This window comes from Hypoxylon trugodes (assembly GCF_022578975.1).
Source record: "Hypoxylon trugodes strain CBS 135444 unplaced genomic scaffold F4822scaffold_4, whole genome shotgun sequence".
Lineage (NCBI taxonomy): Eukaryota > Fungi > Ascomycota > Sordariomycetes > Xylariales > Hypoxylaceae > Hypoxylon > Hypoxylon trugodes.
In genome coordinates, this window is record NW_026250019.1 from 1,563,204 (window position 1) to 1,582,306 (window position 19,103).

Below are 19,103 nucleotides of genomic sequence, written 5' to 3' on the forward strand. Positions count from 1 at the left end.
AGCTTGTAGTGTGCTCTGGATCTTGGAACAAGTCGCACTTATGATCCTACTGCTGTAATTCAATCTTGGCGCCCGAAGTGTCGGGGACGCTATGTTGCGCCTCGGTCAGCAGAAACTGCATTAGTTCTTAAGTACCTAGGTAGGTACCTAGATAAACAGGCATTTATGGCGGCTTTAGAGAGACCTAGTTGTCCGTAGGATATTTTTGGGTTGATCTTCTGAGAAAGTCCGTTTATAGAACTGCAAGAATTAGGCACGCTACTTACTACCTCTGGGGCTTGTTCCCCTTTATTTTGATTTAGGGCACTGTAATAAAGTGGCTATTAGCCTGTTAGCTGTAATACGGGGCCAGTTTTAGGGTACCTAGGCTGCTTACGAACCGAACTGCTGTAGTGGAGGGACGGAACGGGTTCTTGCGTCCACGCTACTTTGATTTGAGCAGTGATTCAACGGCTTATCCTACACCCATTAGCTAGTAAAATACAGGTGCTTTTGGTTCAGCCGCGCGGGGGATGGGTAACAATCTCTAATAGCCTCATGACCTTCCCGCGTTATTACAAGATCAAGCGTCCCAAACTGCGAGGAAACCTGTCTCTTCCCATCTTCATCTAAAACCAAACCAGCTTCTTAGCGTCACGAAAACACGTGCTTCGATTTACACTAAATAGTCAAGGGTACAGTTGTTTGGTTGGTAAGTAAAGCAAGGGTTACCGTTCTCTCCAAGCCGGGGAGACGCAGGTCCGTTGCATCGGTCACTGTCACATTCGGCTGCCAATGAAAGGGTTACTTCGTCGCTTTCTATCTATTTGACTGCGCCCGCGCGGAAGTGAGCTTGAAACATGTGATGTAGAAGCCGATAGGACTAACTAGCACACCAATTGGCCTTTGTCAGCCTTGATAATACTGCCTCTTGTTACCAACTACCTAATTCGATGACAATGGCCGATGCGGCCGTTACCCGGAAGAGACCGAGATACTCCAGCTGTCATGTTTGATGATGCTGGTCATTGAAGCCTGAATGTTCAGGGATTCACAAGCCTAAAATTCATAAACGAAGCGAGGGGAATTGTGATATTTGAGAAGGACCCTGGAGGAAACAGGGGAGCTGGCCTTTTTTTTGTGTTGGGATTTAATGAGTAGCCATAGGCGAGTATCAAAATAATAACGATGGAATCTCCCGAAGGGCCTGTCATTAATCCTTTTAATATGTCTGTCTATCTATCATTCCTTTTGAGATACATATATGCGTGATTTTGAAATATACCCAGAGGCATGCCATCGGGAGTTAAATCTCATCATCGATTGATGCGTGTGTTTCCACTGTCCGAGCAATTGGACTCAAGCTGCATACATTAGTTCTGATCTGAAGTCGATTCCCTTGATCTGTGCCTTACCACCCACAGACACTCTGCATTCTGGGGAATCCGATCTGCGACGGCGAATACGTAAACAATAGCCATAATTCTTCTCGGCGATACGACAGTATGAGGATATCTGTGGAATTAAAGGCCTCGTCGAAGTTGCATCGTCTTCTCAATATGGCTAACAGATCACTGTTGTTAAAGTGGATAGGTATTTTGATGCTTGTTGTTGTTGTCGTTGACCTTGTCGGTGGCCCGTTCCATGCATGCCCGTCAAGCTGTGCCTTGCATATATGTACTGCACCTGGCTCTTAGGTAGGATTCTACTTGTGCCCAACTCCGTTTTTGGTAGAAAGATCTTGATGTCAGTATCGCTCCACGTTGGTACACTCGGTATTACTTCGATTCTGCACAAATGCGACCACGAAGGGTACGGTACTACGGTGGTGTGTAACATGTAGCACTTGGAAATAGGAGATAGAGCTGGAGAAAACTCGAGGGATCGACATTGGGTCTGGATTGTTAGAGGTTCCTATTCGACATCACGTTCTGAACATCCCAGTTAGCGTTCGAATTAGTAGTTCGTTTTTGAAGAACATCCTCGGGATTCGGTTGAGTTGCCTCTTCATAATTCGTCACCTTGTGGACCACGATGCGCCTCACTTCTCTCAAATCAGTTTCTCGAAGGACTAGGGAGTTACGCTAAGTTACTAAGTTACACTACCTAGGTAGGGTCAAGTAACTAAAATTCCCTGTAAATGAGGGTACCTGTGATTGATCCACCATTGTGCGGTGCTTCCGCCTGTCAGTGTTGTCCCATGTGTCCCGAGAGAGTGGCTTTTGCAGATGTCATATCATACCCTCCTACATGGTTTAAATGAGTGGACAAGATCAGCATCGTGGGCTTTCTTCATCAAAAGGCATGGCGCTCATCAGTGGTCCCTGAAGATAACTATTGCACACAAGTAAGCAGCCAATTAATAGCTTCTGAGACATAGTACCTCTCTTTTGCCTCTTATTGTCCCCTACCCGACTATAAATTCTTTGCTTCCAATAAGAGCGTATTTAGATTAAGTCGTTTAATTGCCATCTACTACCAGTTATTAGTCTCCGTGCACATACAGTAGCTTCTCACCTACCATAGCGCTATGCCTTTCAGGTCCTTGCAGTTAGCAACCCACCCCTCGTTCCGGGCGCGGTTCTAACCTCACTGGGACGGGAAGGGTGGCAGACAGGCCAAGCTTATTGTAGGCGGGTCATTGAACAACCAATCCCATATTAGCCAGTTCAGGGGTATCCCTCGTCTGGCAACCTGGCACCTGCTTATTCCGCGGATTTGGAACCGTTTGGTCAAATTTGACCCCTGACAATCTTGTCAAGGCTTTTGTACCGAGTAAGTGAGCGAGCGACATGCTCATGGGCTAGTAGTGTACGTCGTAGTGTGTGTTGTACCCCTAACGTTGCAAAATATGCTTGTCCTTAGGCCAATGATTGGGTTTTCGCGAACACGAACGTTACCAGCATGGAAACACATACAGAAGATACCAAGATGCTTCTCTTGCATTATCTACCATTAAGATATGTACTCCACATATGCAGAGATGAGCCTAGCACGCATCCCGCGTCGTCTTTCCTCAGAAACTAGAGATAACTTGCCTTGAACTGCCTCCGCGTTCGCCCGCGTATCTTAGCGGCCGTTCTGCACCTTCAAAGCCCTCTTAGCTGCCTGGGTACCTATCGCTTTCATATCCTAGCATCATGGTCTGGCCCTGTCTCCCATGTCAAGTGGGTATCATTAGGTATAGAGCGCATCGTACACACGACATTGGGAACCTGGTTGGTTCTCTTTTCTTTGCTTCTTGACATCTGGTCGAGAGGTTCCTACGACACCACATCTATCTTGCCATCGTCGCGTTGCTTTTTATTTCTTTTTTACTTCTCGTTTCAGTTACAGTGACGATCCGAAACGGCTGTCATCTGCGAACTGTGCATTTGCATTTTCTTTTTTGGATTCTTTTTTTTTCCTTTTCTCGGTTCATTTTACCGTCTATCTAGTCTTGTGTCTGTCCACGCCATTCTGCCTGTCTCGCCTGTCAGTTCCTTGCATTCTCTGGGGGAAATCATTACCCCAAATCTCATGCATACTCGACCGAGCGCTCTGTAACCTTTCGAAAGATAGCGTGACAATTGCAGGTTCGAGCTGTTCATTATATTTCCTCTAGAGCGCGGGCCCTTTCTTTTGACAAGCATATTCCTGACAATTGCCTCCTTTTTGATTATACTGCTTTAACTTGGTTTTTGGTAAGTTGATTCTTGGTTTTGTGTCGATGTTGAATTCCCTTATAATCCCTTCCTCTTTAAAACAGATTTAAAACTTCATAATGCGGCTGCGCGATAGCTGATTATAATATGCATATAGGAGTCCAGTATAGGCTATTAGTATATACTGATCCTGATATATACTTGTGCACACGTCATCTCATTGGTTTGAGTCTCTCCGCCAAATTATTCATCGGAAAAATGCATTGAGGACTCCTATTCTTTTCCTCACTTCAATAGAGAGCATTGCCGCGGGCAAATCGGGTTTCTCCCCCTATTCATTCCTTAACGGCTCTAGTAAGTTAACTCATTCATATTATTACCACTATCATTTAATTCCCCGAGCCAGTTGCGGATCTTGCGTATATTCGTTTAACGTTCTCATATATTTTTGCGCTGAGCGCATAATGGTCAATTGAAGCAGAAATGAATAAATCACACGCTGTTAAACAGGTGACTAACGCTGAAGATACAGGGCAAACTCCTGTGTAATTTCCAACACTTATCACTACGCCCGGTAGGTTCGAAATTGTCTAAGCTCATATCCCTCATATCCCTCACCCTGGTCTCGTCTTGTCTTGAGATGGAATAGTGCTAATAGTGGAGTTTAGTTGTGTTAATGCAAAATCCATTCACATACATCGTCACTTTCCCACGCAGAACAATCACCCCACTGTCGACAGGGGTTCGACGTACATAGTGGAGCTCGACGTTTGGACCCTTTTCTATTATTGAACAAAACCGCTGCAAATCCATAGTCAATGCGAGCTTGCTTGTGCTTGCTCTGTTCCGTTCCTCCCATTGAAGTTGCCGCCATCTTCGACAGCCGGGAAACCGGTCTGTATCGTTAATAGTAGCAAACATGGCTGTATGGGAAACGGATAATGAGTTGAGCGACGCTGCCGCTGCATCGCTGCCGACTCCAACAGACACACCCTACCGGACACCGTCGCGAAGCTCGAGGAGGTCGCGTCGTTCTACCACGCCTCCTGGTATAGCTTCATCGCCGCCGCCGCCATTACCAATGGATAAAATCGAGAAGAATAGCAAACGGTCTTCGAAAGATGTCGCGATGGACGAAAACATTAGCATCCTGGACCCCCGTCGTTTCACACCCACACTCCACGCGAACCTTGTCTCGGAAATATTGGCCTTACGAAGGGATCAGGAAGAGAAGCTCAAGATAATTGAAAGTCTTGAATGCTCTTTGCACACCACTCGAGAAGAACAAGAGTCGCTACAAACCAACTTATCGAATACAGCCAAGGAAACCAGGTCCCTAAAGCGACAACTAGCCCTCCTTGAAGGAGGAACATCATCGGCTCTAGGCGAGTTGGCCAAGGAACGCGATGATGCAGTTGAAGCGATAACTGAGACTAGGAGACGACTCGAAGTAGCACAAAAGAAAGTCCGCACCCATGAGGAGGATTCCCAGAGGGTTCACGACCTCTGGGCCAAGGAAAAAGACGACTGGGATGAAGAAAGGCGTAAATATGAACGGAAGTTGCATGTTGCAGAGAGCCGACTACGAGTCGTCTTAGAAGAGGTTGCTAATCTGCAAGCATCACAAGCGAATGGAATTAACCATGGATCTGAAAGCGACAGCGAAGGACCCGGGAAGGAGAACGACGGTGCCAGTGTACGAACGATGAGCATGACGAATAGTATCCGTTTCTCGGTGATGAGTGGCCCTGGGTTTGCCAAACCTAACGGCCATAGTCTTGCTGATGAGCTCAACTTTGATGACGACGATGACTACCAAACGGATCCGGATGGCCGCCAAAGTGTGCTCTCAAACCCGAGGCACCATCGGAACCAGAGCCGCGATAGCATTATGTCGAAATCTCATCGACGAAACCAGAGCAGCGACGGCCAAATACGACCGGGCAGTGTCGCAAGAAGCAGAATCTTCATGAACCAGACGGTGCTTGATAGACTAGAGGGAGGAATTCGTGAGGATGACGAGGACATTGTAACACCACCCAAGGTAGAATATACCGACACCGGCGTTCAATTCTCACCACCTCCTTCTCCTAAGATGGCCCCAGCGAAACCGTCGACTCCAGAGCCTACCCTCAAAAATGAAAAGTTGATGGGTCTGGAGAGTCCGCCTCGAACTGAGGGTGAGATCGAAGCAAACCAAAGCCGCAAGAGGGTATACATTACCAAGCCGACTCCAATAGAATCTCCTAAGCCTGCGAAGTCGATGGTTTCCGCCTCATCTCAGACATCAGAAAAGCCCGCACAGCCTCTCGCGACATCAAACCCATTAGTTGTCGAAACGAAGCCTGCTGTCGCGTCAGTATCGAAATCAATTTCCACGCAAACTGATCCTATTCCAACTGAGCGAGAATCACTCCCTCCCCCACCTCTTTCGATACCGAGCATAAGCATCATTCCACCAACCAGTCGACCTTCAACTCCACGCGAACATCGCTTACCTCAATATGTCAAGGACTTCGGTTGCCAAGTTTCTCTTATACAATCGAAGCCTACAAAGTCAATGGCAGTCCAGACGGATGAAATCCGAATCGATAGGAGACTCGATAAGCTTCCACCACACCTTCACCCATCCGCCATCTCATCAAGACCTACATCACCTACTGGCATTAGCGTCCTTGAAAGTAAAGATTTCACGCCTGTGCCTGGGCACGTCCCTCCACGGAACCCACGCCGTCTTGAAGGTAGTCGACAGAGCTTCTCTACCGAATTGCCTTCATCGCCCCCAATTTCGCCAATCGGGGAAGACTTGGAAACGCGTGATGCGTACCCTGGCAACAATGATGATGGCCCATTGTCAAATTCTAAAGCACCCGTGAGACGGCCACATCGGATAAGTAGCCTATTTGCTGGCTTTGATGCTCAAAGCTCGGACGAAGCTGACGAGTTCGATGGGGATCAAAGCGACTCTGAGTACCGTACAGCACTAGCTCCAAGACCTAAGACTGGTCCTACTAAGCCTGGCAAACGGTCATCATTGGCAAGTTCATCGTTGGCAAGCACCGCTTCGCCAGAACAGGTTAAACCCATAGCTAGACAAGCAGCCAGCGTCATGAGTAAGGTCGGAGGTCCGGAAGTTTATAGCTCTTTCCGCCTTGCAGATGCACCTGAAGGACTGACGCGAAAACCGTCTCTTAAGGTAGCCACTCGAGCAGCTGATAGGGCGATTGGGTACAGTACGGGCTCTCGTGCTAGTGTGATGCGCAAGTCCGCAATGATCCAGAGTGGTATTGCCTCTCACCAAGGTCGTTCGCGCAGCCCCAGCTTGCCTGAATCGCGAGATCCTCCATTCCCAATTCCTACGAGAGCAAGTTCAAGGAAACCGCCATTTAGCATTAGTGCACCAAGTGATGGCCAGCGTAGTCCAACTCATCGCGGCGCAAAAGGTGCTCCATACAGGAACAATAGTGTTCGTAAGGTTCGGTCTGCTGCAGCGCTACCCGGAAACAGGAAACACCGAAGACATGGCAGCCGATCACCGCCACCGATGTCACCATCGGAAGAAGCACCTGAAAGTCCAGGTCTCCCTCCATTACCCACTAACGACGTCACTACTCCTCGACGCGATCGTAATAGGTCGCAAATGCGTAGCCACAGATCTCAACCCTCAACAAACACCGCTAATACTGAGAACACCAACATGGGTTCTACTGGCAGCAACCAACAATCGTCGAGTGTAGTAGATGCTATTGCACAGACGATGGTTGGTGAGTGGATGTTTAAGTATGTTAGAAGACGCAAGTCTTTTGGTGTGGCCGATGGCAATAACCGTGGGGAAGAGAACAGTAACGATCGCCATAAACGATGGGTATGGCTTGCACCATATGAGCGCGCGATCCTGTGGAGTAGCAAGCAGCCTGCATCAGGCAATGCTTTGATGGGCAAACCGGGCCGAAAGCGTAAGTAATAACTCCGCCCGCCGAGATATAATGTCACTGACCATGTTTCAGTAACCATCCAATCCGTATTGGATGTGAAGGATGATAATCCCCCACCGAAAGGCATTACCAACATTTTCAACCGGTCAATCCTCATCTTAACGCCTCAGAGAGCATTGAAGTTTACTGCCACATCAGCGGAGCGCCATTACCTCTGGTTAACATCGTTGTCATTCCTTGCGCATTCACAACAGGATGTTCCGGAGATTATCCCCACAGCAAATTCACCGAACATTGGCCCGGCACCCGAATTCGAGCCGCCGCAGTCGAAGGTCAAGAAGCCTGGTATCCGTGACTCGATTCGACTTACGAAGGGAAAGAACCCGGCGTTGATGACCCGCCACGATCCTCCCCCGAGCACTAACCAGCTCGAGGAAGCACTCTCCTTCAAACAAGAAGCATTCCCTCCGATACCTGTTCACCAGCGTGAGCTTTCGCGCGAAGCAGCCGAACCTCCCTTTATTCCTCGATTCCACGAAAGATCGCACGATAGAGTACACGAGCGGGCCAACCAAGTAGTCCTTCACGGTCGCAAGAGGAGCAATACTGGTGGCCATGTTCCTCCACCGCTCTCATTCCGAGGCTTCTCAGGACCAGCGAGCCATAGCAGTTCATACCATGCTTCCACCAATAGTACTGCTGGTAACAGCGTAGGCACTGCGGGCTCTTCCGACATCTACCAATCCCAGGCGTCTAGTAACATAACCTGGGGTTTGAGTACGGCCGGATCTCAACGAACTTCCGAGGCGTCGTCGCGTCCGCCTGGAAACTTCTTCGAGGCAATCGGAACCGTACGAATGGAGGCGTTTATTAGCCCTCTCACATTTCCACGGTTCGAGGAACATCCTGATGAAGAAGAGGAATGGCGATACAGGGCTCGCAGACGAAGCAAGGAAATGCGCCGCCGCCGTAGCCGTAGCAGACATCGGGATAGCTATGCTTCCCGAGGAACGCGCGGAACGGATTCGTACTATGCCGGAAGCAGGCAAGGAGAAGAGGACTTCTTCCGAGACGATCCCTTCAAGGGATTCTAAGGAAAAATCCTCTTCTGATAATTCGCTTGTCGTTCTTGGTATATAAGTGTGCGCGCAGAGATACCCCCTTGATATCATTCGTTAAAGCAAGCGAGGAGGTTTCGGTGAATTATTTATCATGTGGCTTCCATCGGAGTTCTGGAGTTTTCCTTTTTTTTTTTTTTTTTATTCCCACACCCGCGTTTTATCTTCCGCGGACGAACAGACACATTGCCGATACATCGGTGTACGGGTACGATTTCTGGGTTTCCTTATTGACTCCCATTCTTATTCTCAACCTCATTCTTCCGACTTACCAGATGAACCACGTTGATGCCAATGTTACTGTCTCAATGATTTATTATATATATCGACACGTCGGAAAAGTTAGTTCTTACTCGCATCGCATTCTTCTTTCTGCGAGAATATTCTTGTACACCTATTACCTATTTATTGTTATTCTTCCTTCTTTCTAGCCAGTTCTTCAGGCTGCGGTCATTTCTTCTAGCTGTTATCTGAAAAAAATAAGGGAGGTGTTGGAATCTCAAGGACAGGATTAAATAGGACTAAGGGGCGGTCGGGTAAGCCTCGTGTTCATATCTATTAAGTGAAGGTATCAGAGAGAAAGGAAATTAAACCTAGATGAGCAAAAATATGGCTATGGTCTCAGGACCGCTGTGTGCGAATGGGAGGTTTATAAACATAGTCGGGTCAGAGATCGAGCGTGTGATGGGTTTATTTTTTTTTATTGGGAAATAGTTCTCTGTGAACAGCTAAGCTTAATTTCTAGCTAGAAAAATAATTAAGGATCTAAAGTTTCCTTGAAAATTTTTAATCCTGATCGTGATTATGTACCTACAAAGTATAATTTATGATTTGTAATTTCAATAGCGTTTGACGCTTCTTGTAAGATGCCTCAGGATTACATTTAGGTAGTGACTTCCATAATTAGAGCTCAATAAGTCAAGTTCTATACCTATTTGGGCATTTCATTTCTAAAAGCGTACTAGTACTGACGCATCTGGGCATAACGATAACGATCCGATTAGGTACCCCTCCAGATTTAGGCGTTCAGGTTGACAATGCGAGGTTTCTAAACTTCAACAATCACGCGAGACACTACTCATACTAATATTCACCCCACGATAGGCTTCTTTGAACCAGTCAGACCAAACAAGCACTGCCAAACACTTGTCTTTATTTGTGACAATACCTAGGTATCTGCCCTTAGTTACCCTTAGTTACCCTCGATCAAAATCGACTCCGATTGTTCTATTCTTTTTTGCATCGCAACGCTATTTAACGTCCATATTCTACCATCTCGAGTCGCTACCTGTCACCGCCTCACAAAGTTCACAACCGCCAAGATGATGAAAATATGGTCTATGGTAAGCCACCACATTAGTCACATTAAATAATATAGTAAGTTCTAATGAATATCTAAACAGAAATCCGCCCAACAAAAGGCGGATAACGCCGAGGGAGCAGCTGGTAAAAAAAAGAAAGTCACATCCGCCCAACTACGAGTGCAAAAAGGTAAAATATACCCTATATACGCTATCGATCGTTAAATATGTATATTAACCTAGATATGTCGCAGATCTTTCCGAACTATCCTTAGGCTCAACGATGAAGACGATATTCCCCGATCCCGACGACATCCTCAACTTCACACTCGAGATTCTACCCGACGAAGGCATCTACCAAGGCGGTCGCTTCACATTCACATTTACAATGGGTCCCAACTACCCCCACGAACCGCCTAAGGTGCGCTGTCAGCAAAAAATCTACCATCCCAACATTGATCTCGAGGGCAAAGTGTGCTTGAACATTCTACGCGAGGATTGGAAACCCGTGCTCAACTTGAACGCCGTTATTGTTGGTTTGCAGTTCCTTTTCCTCGAGCCCAACGCTTCGGACCCCCTCAACAAAGAAGCAGCGGAGGACCTTCGCTCCAGCAGAGAAAGTTTCCGAAGAAACGTGAGGGCCTCTATGAACGGCGGATCGATACGTGGAGTTCAATACGACCGAGTGATGAAACCTTAAGTTTGGATGGATGAACAATTAGGTGGCCTTGCAAACGAACGTGCAAGCAAACAAACAAGCATCCATGGGTGTATCTACCTGATCTGATGGGGGGTTCTCGTTGGACACATCAGATACATTTACACAGAATGATCCACAGACTTTCATGGTCAAATTTATAGGAATGAAGGGCGACGAAAGAGGAAGAGGTGGTTTAGTCTTGCTTTCCAAGATAGCATAGCAAGGCGTTTTGCAAAGGGCCGCATTCACTTTAGGGCATAGAGAAAGACTACCAATCCCATCTCTGCGGTAGCAGTGCGCTTTGATACTTCGGATAGCTGCCTAGAAAGGTCATGAAGCCAATGGCAGCTATTCGTATACATTAGATAGATATTGGCAGATGAATGCAATGAAGTTTACGTAGGTACTTTTCTCAGTTTTTCCTCGAGGTAATTTGATTTTATATCATCTGGTACCTATTATGTAGGTACAGAGTACTTATTTTGCGATAGGTCATTAAATGCCATCATTGTGACCATCCTATAAAAAATGTGTCCGCTATTCATCTAGTGTGTAACTGTACCTACTATAAAACTCGCTGCGGAGTTAGCCATAGACTTTAAACAGCACCAGTTGTACATGTACCTATACAATACTACATCCATATGCACCCCAGGCCCACCTATACATTGGCCGGACCGGCGATTTCCCCCACCATTGGCTAAAGTATCGACTCACCGCCGAAATCGCAGCTAAAGCTTCCACAACTTTAGCAGCAGCTCCCAAGACCCTGGGACGAAAAAAGTGAAAATTAAAAAAAGGTGGGAAAACATAAAAAAAAAAACTTCGTCTGACTCAAGAAGTTCAATTCTATAGGAAATATAATAGCCATTGAGTTTATTTATTCCCTTTGCACACATCGTCAACCCTCATAATCTCCACTCAACCTATTATTCTTCCTTTCACGATGGCTTCTAGAGGGTTTTCCAAGGCTGTTCGTAGCCAATTGGCCCGCCGTGTGGCCTCCCCCGCCGTTCAGACACGTTCCTTCGTCGCTGCGTCCAATCTCGTCCGAGCTACCCCTAAGGCTCGCCCTGCCGTCGCTGGTGTTGTTCACCAACAGGTCCGTGGTGTAAAGACCATTGACTTCGCTGGAACGCCTGAGGAGGTTTTCGGTATGATCAATTGGATGTCATATACGTGAAATTAACTAATGCCGTACCACATAGAGCGTGCCGACTGGCCTAAGGAGAAGCTCCTAGTAAGTCCGAACTCCGAGTTTAGAAAATACACATAAAAACAATGGCTGACATTTCTTAAAGGACTACTTCAAGAACGACACCCTCGCCCTCATCGGCTACGGTTCGCAAGGTCACGGCCAAGGTCTTAACCTCCGTGACAACGGCCTTAACGTCATCATCGGTGTCCGAAAGAACGGTCAATCGTGGAAGGATGCCGAACAAGATGGCTGGGTTCCTGGCAAGAACCTTTTCGAGGTTGACGAGGCCATCTTCAAGGGTACCATCGTCATGAACCTTCTCAGTGACGCCGCCCAGAGCGAGACGTGGCCCGCTATCAAGCCCCAGCTTACCAAGGGCAAGGTACGCTTATATGAGTCATCCGTTTTCGGAAGCCGGAAATATTAACAAATTAATAGACCCTATACTTCTCTCACGGTTTCTCCCCTGTTTTCAAGGACGTTACCAAGGTCGACGTCCCCAATGACATTGATGTCATCCTAGTTGCCCCCAAGGGTTCCGGCCGAACCGTCCGATCCCTTTTCCGTGAGGGCCGTGGTATCAACTCTTCTTACGCCGTCTACCAGGATGTCACTGGCAAGGCCGAGGAGAAGGCGCAAGCCCTCGGTGTAGCCGTCGGCAGCGGTTACCTTTACAAGACCACCTTTGAGAAGGAGGTGTACTCTGACCTTTACGGCGAGCGTGGTTGCTTGATGGGTGGTATCCACGGCATGTTCCTCGCCCAATACGAGGTTCTCCGAGAGCGTGGCCACAGCCCCAGTGAAGCCTTCAACGAGACCGTCGAAGAGGCTACTCAATCCCTGTACCCTTTGATTGGTGCCAACGGTATGGACTGGATGTACGAGGCCTGCTCCACCACTGCCCGACGAGGTGCCATTGACTGGACCCCCAAGTTCAAGGATGCCTTGAAGCCCGTTTTCAACAATCTGTACGACGCTGTCCGAGATGGTACCGAGACCAAGCGATCCCTAGAGTACAACAGCCAAAAGGACTACCGACAAAAGTTCGAGGCGGAGATGGAGGAGATCCGCAACATGGAGATCTGGAAGGCCGGCAAGGCCGTAAGGTATGAATTATATATCTCCTTCAATAACTCATCCACATCGTTTCACAATTGGCTAACAAATTTAATTTCGCAGATCTCTCCGACCCGAGAACCAGAAATAAATGCATTTAGTGTGTTAATATAAAAAGAAAAAGAAAATCTGGACGGTAAAAAATAAATGGCGGTGGCATATATTCCCCGGGGACAACAAAAAATATTGCAGTGCGTTCTTGTACTTGTATTTAGGATTCCCCAATGTCATCTCTCATGAGGATCATTGGGAGTATGATCCAAAAGGGTATTCTAGATGAGTCTGTTCTTTTCTCCTTTACCCCAAATGAAGCCTTCGAAAAAGTAGCCGATCCAGTCCTGGTATGTCTAGAAAGTGGTGTCACTCCGTTATCGGAACTATGATCGCAAATTGTAGATTTTTGACTGGTCCAGTTTTACGACTACCTTAACGCTAGACCATCGTTTTCTACTAAGTTCCGGTGTAATATTTCCTAGTATGAATTGATTTGGCCGGAGAAGTATCTCGGCCGAAGACAACGACATTCGGATTGCTGCCTGTGTAACTATTGTGTAGCAGCAGTTATATCAGACCACGTCGCCCGATTATTGGCTTGCTCGTTTGCTTACCTAACATACTTCCTCCCGTTGTCACTATCTAAACCATACCACTTCCTTTCCCTTATTATCACGCTCTTTAGTTCAACCCCAGAAATAAATCATGGCAGACCCATCTACATGTCTCCCTCTAACGCGGGATTCCGTAGCAGCAGCGCGGGTGCTTATCAAGCCCTTCGTGCACCGGACGCCTGTAGTCACGAGCTCTTCGCTATCGGCGTTAGCTTCTTCCCCCTCCGCGGCCTCTGATTTGACGGAAGAGGGGAAGAGGAAAGCGAACCCGAAGTTGAGACTTTGGTTTAAGTGTGAGAATTTGCAGAAGATAGGTGCTTTTAAGGCGAGAGGGGCGTTTCATGCTATTGAGAGGTTGAAGAGGGAGCCTGGGTGGTTGGCTGGGGGAGGGGCGGAGAGGGGTGTTGTTACGCATAGCTCTGGTTGGTATTTCGTATTTTCTTGTTTTTTTGTCGTTATTCAATTTTTCTTTGGGCCAGCGTTCATTCGTTGTTTCGTTCCTTCGCAGTTAGATATTAGATTAGCCGAGGAGACGTATTGGTGATGCGGGTATACTCGGCTCGGTGATCTTGTTGAGGAATTGGACGTTGTGTTGTGAAATAAGGGGCGAAACAGTACGGGCGAAAACCAGCTTTGAAGTAAAGGCCCGATGAGGTTGTATTCTTTCTACGAGGGAGCCTACTGGGGGTGGTGGCGGTCTTGGTTTTTCTGCTGGGTTATCCTATAACATACGCGTTTTCATGGTTGTTTCTGACGTTGTTCATTTCATCTCATCTCACATCACAACATTAGAAATGGGAACTAACGATATTAGGAAACCACGCACAAGCGCTCTCGCTCGCAGCCCGCACCAATGGTATACCTGCATATATCGTAATGCCAACTATTTCAGCACCACCCAAGATCGCCGCGACTAAGGGTTACGGGGCCAATGTCGTATTCAGCGGCAGCACAAGTGTTGAACGCGAGGCCGTCACAGCGAAGGTCATTGAAGAGACCGGTGCTCGACTCGTACCGCCCTACGATCACCCGGATATTATCTTAGGGCAAGGAACCCTAGGTCTGGAATTTCAAGAACAAGTTGAAGCTTCAATAGCTGAGGAAAATGAGAAGAATGGAAAGACAGACACGGGGAAAAAGAGAAAAGGGCTAGACGCTATAATAGCTCCTTGTGGTGGAGGCGGTAGTAAGTACCTTAATTTTCTCAAAAGTTCACTACTTTATCTTCATCCCAAGAAATTGCGAAGAGAAAGTGGCTATTGGATATTTAATCCAAACTACCTCACTCTTTCCTAAACTTTGATCATTGCATAGCTTATAATACACTGTAACTGCCAATATCCCCAGTGATCTTTGCAAAGAAGGCGACCCCTATTCGTCTAGTGCCCATTGGCCCAATGGTTAAGGCGTCTGACTGTTATCAATCATGACAACAAAAATCAGAAGATTCCTGGTTCGATCCCAGGATGGGCAGCTTATTCGCATCTTTTTTTTTTTTTTCGTTCTTTTCATCATATATCCTTCATTCCCAGTAGCTTATTAATTTTTTCCTATTCTGCTTATTTATTTTATACAATATTCTTTCTACCATGAGTTGCATGAAAACAAGACACTAATACCACCGCAGTGCTATCCGGCTTAGCCCTCTCCTGCGAAAACACAGGAATCCGTGTCTTCGGATCAGAACCCTTATTCCAAGGCGCCGACGACGCAAAACGCGGCTACGAGTCCGGAGTCCGCGTCGAAGCCGTATCCACGCTAACCATTGCTGACGGTTTACGCACACCCGTAGGTCATATTCCCTGGTCTGTTATTTACGAGCGACGGTTGGTAGCTGGGTTCTACAGCGTGAGCGAGAGCGAGATCAAGCGTGCGCTGAAGTTGGTGTATGAAAGGTTGAAATTGGTTGTTGAGCCGAGTTCTGTGGTGCCGTTAGCTGTGGCGCTGTATAATGAGGATTTTAGGGCTTTAGTTGAGAGGGAGGCCGGTGAGGAGGGATGGGATTTGGGGATTGTATTTAGTGGTGGGAATGTGAGTTTAGATGCGTTGGGGAAGTTGTTTGCCGAGGAAGAGAGCTGAATAGGTACGGTATAGCAGGTGATAGATGCTCTATCTGCTTAAGGACGTGGTGATGTTGTTACCTGCTTCCGGTTTTGTTACATTGAGACTCAGAAGCCATTGACGTAAGGCAAAATAGTTCTTATCTGTGAGTTACATTAACTCAAATATACCTAGGTATTCGCACAATGACGTACAAAAGGTATCCATCAGCTATGCAACCATTTCTCGTGACATCATGAATGAGGCTCTCGCCCCTTCCGTTATTCGTAAAATATCCAAAATACCTATCTAGATTGGTTCATTGGTTAAGAGCCTTATCCATCTGCTCTCTCCACTTCCTACTATTCTTCCTCAGAAGCCAAATACACACATTCCCACTTATCCAAGCAATCAACCCTATCATAGTCATCAACCATCCAACGCCCATAGCATCAATAAGCGGCTGTCCTATAATACCACCTGTGCAGCTAAATATATTCCTTACGAAATTATTCAGCGCCACACCGCTGCTACTGCGCCGAGGCATGAATTCCGTAAGCATAGTCGTCGCCGCGCCGAACACGAGCATACTCCCAACGCCGAAGAAAAAATTCGCTACTGCCGGCGCTGCCCAGTGGACACCGTACCGCATGGTCCAACCAGTCCAAATCAGCGCACCCGGGTACAGGGTAGCCGAGATCCAAGCATTTTCGCGCATGCGGTCTTCGGGGAGGTATATAAGCTTGCCATTCGCATCATACCGGTTAGCTTTTTCCGCCGCCCGCACCATAATCCTATCGATCCAGCGGCCGCCCAACAGTGAGGCCGCGAAGTAACCCAATGAGCTCGGTAAATACAGCAGTCCGAGAACAACGGCTGAGAAATTGTACGGTGTCTTGGAGAACGTCGATTGTATCGCAATATTGAGGATATATAGTGATCCGAAGGTAACCGCGGCGTAGTACACAGTTATAGCCACTGCAGGGAAACGCAAATACATGATAATCTCGAGTGGGTCGACGAAACACCTTTTTAGCGTTGCGGCTGCGCGTTGAGTGTGCACTCGCACGGAGCGTGCGGTAGAAACGCGAGTTAAATTTTCGGAGTTCATTGGCTCGATCATGGTTGTGGGTTTGTGCTTCGTTAGAGTCTCGGGTACACAGAATAGCACAAGAAAGAAGACAATGGCGCCGTATACAGTAAGGAAATATGCAGTACTTCTCCAACCAAAACCTTCCGTAAGAGCACCACCAATAATAGGAGCGAGCGATGGCCCGAGCAGTGGCCCAAGATAGAAGTATCCCATGGCCCTTCCCTTTTCCGCGGGTTCCCAAAGATCAGCTATAGTCCCAGCGCCGACAGCCTGTACACTTGCGGCTGCTCCGCCCGAGAGAATACGAAAGGCGATTAGCATGCCGATATTGACACTCAGGCCACTCAGCAGGGAGAAAACAATGTTTAAGAAAAAGGATAAAAGGTAGATATTGCGTCGTCCTAAAGTCTCGGAGAAGGAACTCCACCATAATGGGAAGATTGACATTGCTAGCATGTAAAAGGCCACCGTCAAGTTTACGACTGTTGGCGATGCGTTCAGATCTTTTGTCATTTCCGGTAGGGCGGCTAATATGATTTACGTGAGTCTTCTAGTATCACATAATGGAGGACAATATGCTACTGTATAAAGAAAAGTTGTATTGGCTTACGGTAAAATATAGCAGATCCCATTGGTGCGGCACCCGCAGCCAATGCTACGAACAATGTTATTGTCCATTTGATTCTGTTTGGGTAGTCATAAGATCGCTCAACCTCCGGAATGAGAGTCAATTGTGCGAGAAAACCTCGTCGTTTGAGTCTTGGTACCACTGACATCGGCTTGGATCGAGCGGATGATGCCTGTGATCTAGCTCGTCCTGTCGGCACAGTAGCCGCGGCTTCTTCATCGACCAGGATGCCATTGGGGGTCAACAAGTGGTCAGGCACGGCATCAATGGCTTTATCCTCCGCGCCACGGTTTGTAGTAATGGACGCAGCAGCGTCTTCGTCCTCTGTGCGTGCTCCATTCTTATCAACATCCTCTGGCTTTTCGTCTATCTTTTCTAAATCAATAGCCATGTTCAAAGTTATCGGCAAACCCAACAATGGACTAGACAGTGAGAATGTGTTGGACCGACAACGTAAAAACCGATATCGGTGGAGCAAAATAGGAGCTAGAGTGAAAGCTATACGGTTGTCAATATACTTGGCGGCTCTCAGCGGAAGATCCTGTAGTCATCCCGTCATGGATATAAGCACGGATATTAAGAGCTAACAAGATGGCGGGGATTCTTTGTCAAGAATTTCAAGGGCGAGGGGATGATGAATGAGAAAAATGGCATAAATACAATAGGTAACCCGTAAGATAAACTTGGAGTAGAAAACAATGGGAAAGGGGAGGTTCAATAGCACTACTACTGTTCAGGCAATTGTTTCATTCGGTCAGGTACACAAACGTGAAGCTATGGGATTCATCGCTTGAGCTCATGTGGGGAAAGAGAAAAAAAATGCAGAAACGAGTAATGTCGCCTACAAGCGAAATGCCGAATAGCCCGAGATCGTGAGGGCGCGGGTCAGTGATTCCATTCGGCTAGTAGATCCGATACGCCAAACCTTAGCCGGCAGGAGAAGAGATCCCCCGTCGCATGGTATAGCAGCTTCTAATACGGCGATCTTCGGCACGATCTTCGGCACACCACTTACGCAATGCGGATGTATGTTGGATTGACAGGCAATACCACCACCTTTCCATACCCTTGGAATACCTAGTACAACAACTGGATATATCGGTGTTGGGGAAATTAGTTAACTTGCACTCATAGTTATACAAGTGCATTTGATGTGAAACCAACGGAGGGATTACACGATATTAGTTCGTGCTTAGTATCCGGGACCGTGATCTATTCCTTCCTATTCCGACCATAGGAAGCCGTGTCGTCGTGACTTTCTTGTTTTCCAGTCCGCCTGGGAGCGGTCTGAGTGGTAATAGCTGTGGATATAGCTTGAAGGTCGAATCTGACCGCCATTGTGATTTATAAGTGCCTGACTGGAGATGAAGGAATGAGTTTGGAAAATGCAGTTTGGTTCTGGGCCGTATTACATGCAGTAGTAGTATCGGAAGTCTCATCCACTCGGGCAGTCGGGTTTCTTGTACGATAAGTAGAGAACGAGAAGCTGACGACACCATCACGAAGGGCAATGGTGAAGGAACCGCATCTTAGCGTAGATGACACAACACAAGTCCGTGTAATACGAAGTCTGTATGTATGTATTCCCCGTACCTATCGGATTTTTAATACACGTGTATTAGTGTCAGACCTGGTTCTACATTCTCGGATGACACCCTTGAACAACTTGGAAGAAACCAGTGTGGAGATGAAAACAAGTGGGGAACGAAGAGAGAGGAAGAAAAAAAAAAAGACCTTGAGGGG

The 19,103-nt window shown here is 47.3% G+C and overlaps 5 protein-coding genes and 1 non-coding gene across 6 annotated transcripts; 5 read left to right on the forward strand and 1 right to left on the reverse strand.

Annotated features, from left to right (window-relative positions):
- Positions 1-4,542: 4,542 nt before the first annotated feature.
- F4822DRAFT_437012 (uncharacterized protein) lies at positions 4,543-8,652 on the forward strand (the record flags this gene model as incomplete). The annotated part of the gene is made up of 2 exons (XM_051462376.1): positions 4,543-7,579; positions 7,631-8,652. 2 exons carry the CDS (start codon positions 4,543-4,545, stop codon positions 8,650-8,652), a joined length of 4,059 nt encoding a protein of 1,352 aa, XP_051315466.1.
- Positions 8,653-9,881: 1,229 nt separating this feature from the next.
- F4822DRAFT_209237 (putative NEDD8 conjugating enzyme) lies at positions 9,882-11,239 on the forward strand. The gene is made up of 3 exons (XM_051453842.1): positions 9,882-10,019; positions 10,080-10,167; positions 10,232-11,239. Exons 1-3 carry the CDS (start codon positions 9,999-10,001, stop codon positions 10,675-10,677), a joined length of 555 nt encoding a protein of 184 aa, XP_051315467.1. The 5' UTR covers positions 9,882-9,998; the 3' UTR covers positions 10,678-11,239.
- A 123-nt stretch (positions 11,240-11,362) lies between these two features.
- On the forward strand, positions 11,363-13,428 carry F4822DRAFT_399327 (ketol-acid reductoisomerase). The gene is made up of 5 exons (XM_051457765.1): positions 11,363-11,831; positions 11,886-11,917; positions 11,979-12,257; positions 12,314-12,981; positions 13,055-13,428. Exons 1-5 carry the CDS (start codon positions 11,624-11,626, stop codon positions 13,080-13,082), a joined length of 1,215 nt encoding a protein of 404 aa, XP_051315468.1. The 5' UTR covers positions 11,363-11,623; the 3' UTR covers positions 13,083-13,428.
- F4822DRAFT_399329 (tryptophan synthase beta subunit-like PLP-dependent enzyme) lies at positions 13,429-15,855 on the forward strand. Its single transcript, XM_051457766.1, has 3 exons — positions 13,429-14,021; positions 14,414-14,785; positions 15,227-15,855. Exons 1-3 carry the CDS (start codon positions 13,691-13,693, stop codon positions 15,676-15,678), a joined length of 1,155 nt encoding a protein of 384 aa, XP_051315469.1. The 5' UTR covers positions 13,429-13,690; the 3' UTR covers positions 15,679-15,855.
- F4822DRAFT_t56 lies at positions 14,983-15,073 on the forward strand. The gene has a single exon. It is a non-coding gene; the product is annotated as a tRNA-Asn (tRNA).
- A 103-nt stretch (positions 15,856-15,958) lies between the features above and the next one.
- On the reverse strand, positions 15,959-17,751 carry F4822DRAFT_428039 (major facilitator superfamily transporter multidrug resistance; the record flags this gene model as incomplete). Its single annotated transcript, XM_051460842.1, has 2 exons — positions 15,959-17,259; positions 17,343-17,751. 2 exons carry the CDS (start codon positions 17,749-17,751, stop codon positions 15,959-15,961), a joined length of 1,710 nt encoding a protein of 569 aa, XP_051315470.1.
- Positions 17,752-19,103: the final 1,352 nt, after the last annotated feature.

Excerpts from the sequence above, each read along its gene's own strand:
- F4822DRAFT_399327 (XM_051457765.1), top strand. The coding sequence starts at position 11,624 with ATGGCTTCTAGAGGGTTTTCCAAGGCTGTTCGTAGCCAATTGGCCCGC. Across the intron at positions 11,832-11,885 it reads AACGCCTGAGGAGGTTTTCG|AGCGTGCCGACTGGCCTAAG; the intron begins GTATGATCAATT and ends CGTACCACATAG. Across the intron at positions 12,258-12,313 it reads CCCAGCTTACCAAGGGCAAG|ACCCTATACTTCTCTCACGG; the intron begins GTACGCTTATAT and ends ACAAATTAATAG.
- F4822DRAFT_399329 (XM_051457766.1), top strand. The coding sequence starts at position 13,691 with ATGGCAGACCCATCTACATGTCTCCCTCTAACGCGGGATTCCGTAGCA. Across the intron at positions 14,022-14,413 it reads TGTTGTTACGCATAGCTCTG|GAAACCACGCACAAGCGCTC; the intron begins GTTGGTATTTCG and ends TAACGATATTAG. Across the intron at positions 14,786-15,226 it reads TCCTTGTGGTGGAGGCGGTA|TGCTATCCGGCTTAGCCCTC; the intron begins GTAAGTACCTTA and ends ATACCACCGCAG.
- F4822DRAFT_209237 (XM_051453842.1), top strand. The coding sequence starts at position 9,999 with ATGATGAAAATATGGTCTATG. Across the intron at positions 10,020-10,079 it reads TGATGAAAATATGGTCTATG|AAATCCGCCCAACAAAAGGC; the intron begins GTAAGCCACCAC and ends ATATCTAAACAG. Across the intron at positions 10,168-10,231 it reads CCAACTACGAGTGCAAAAAG|ATCTTTCCGAACTATCCTTA; the intron begins GTAAAATATACC and ends GATATGTCGCAG.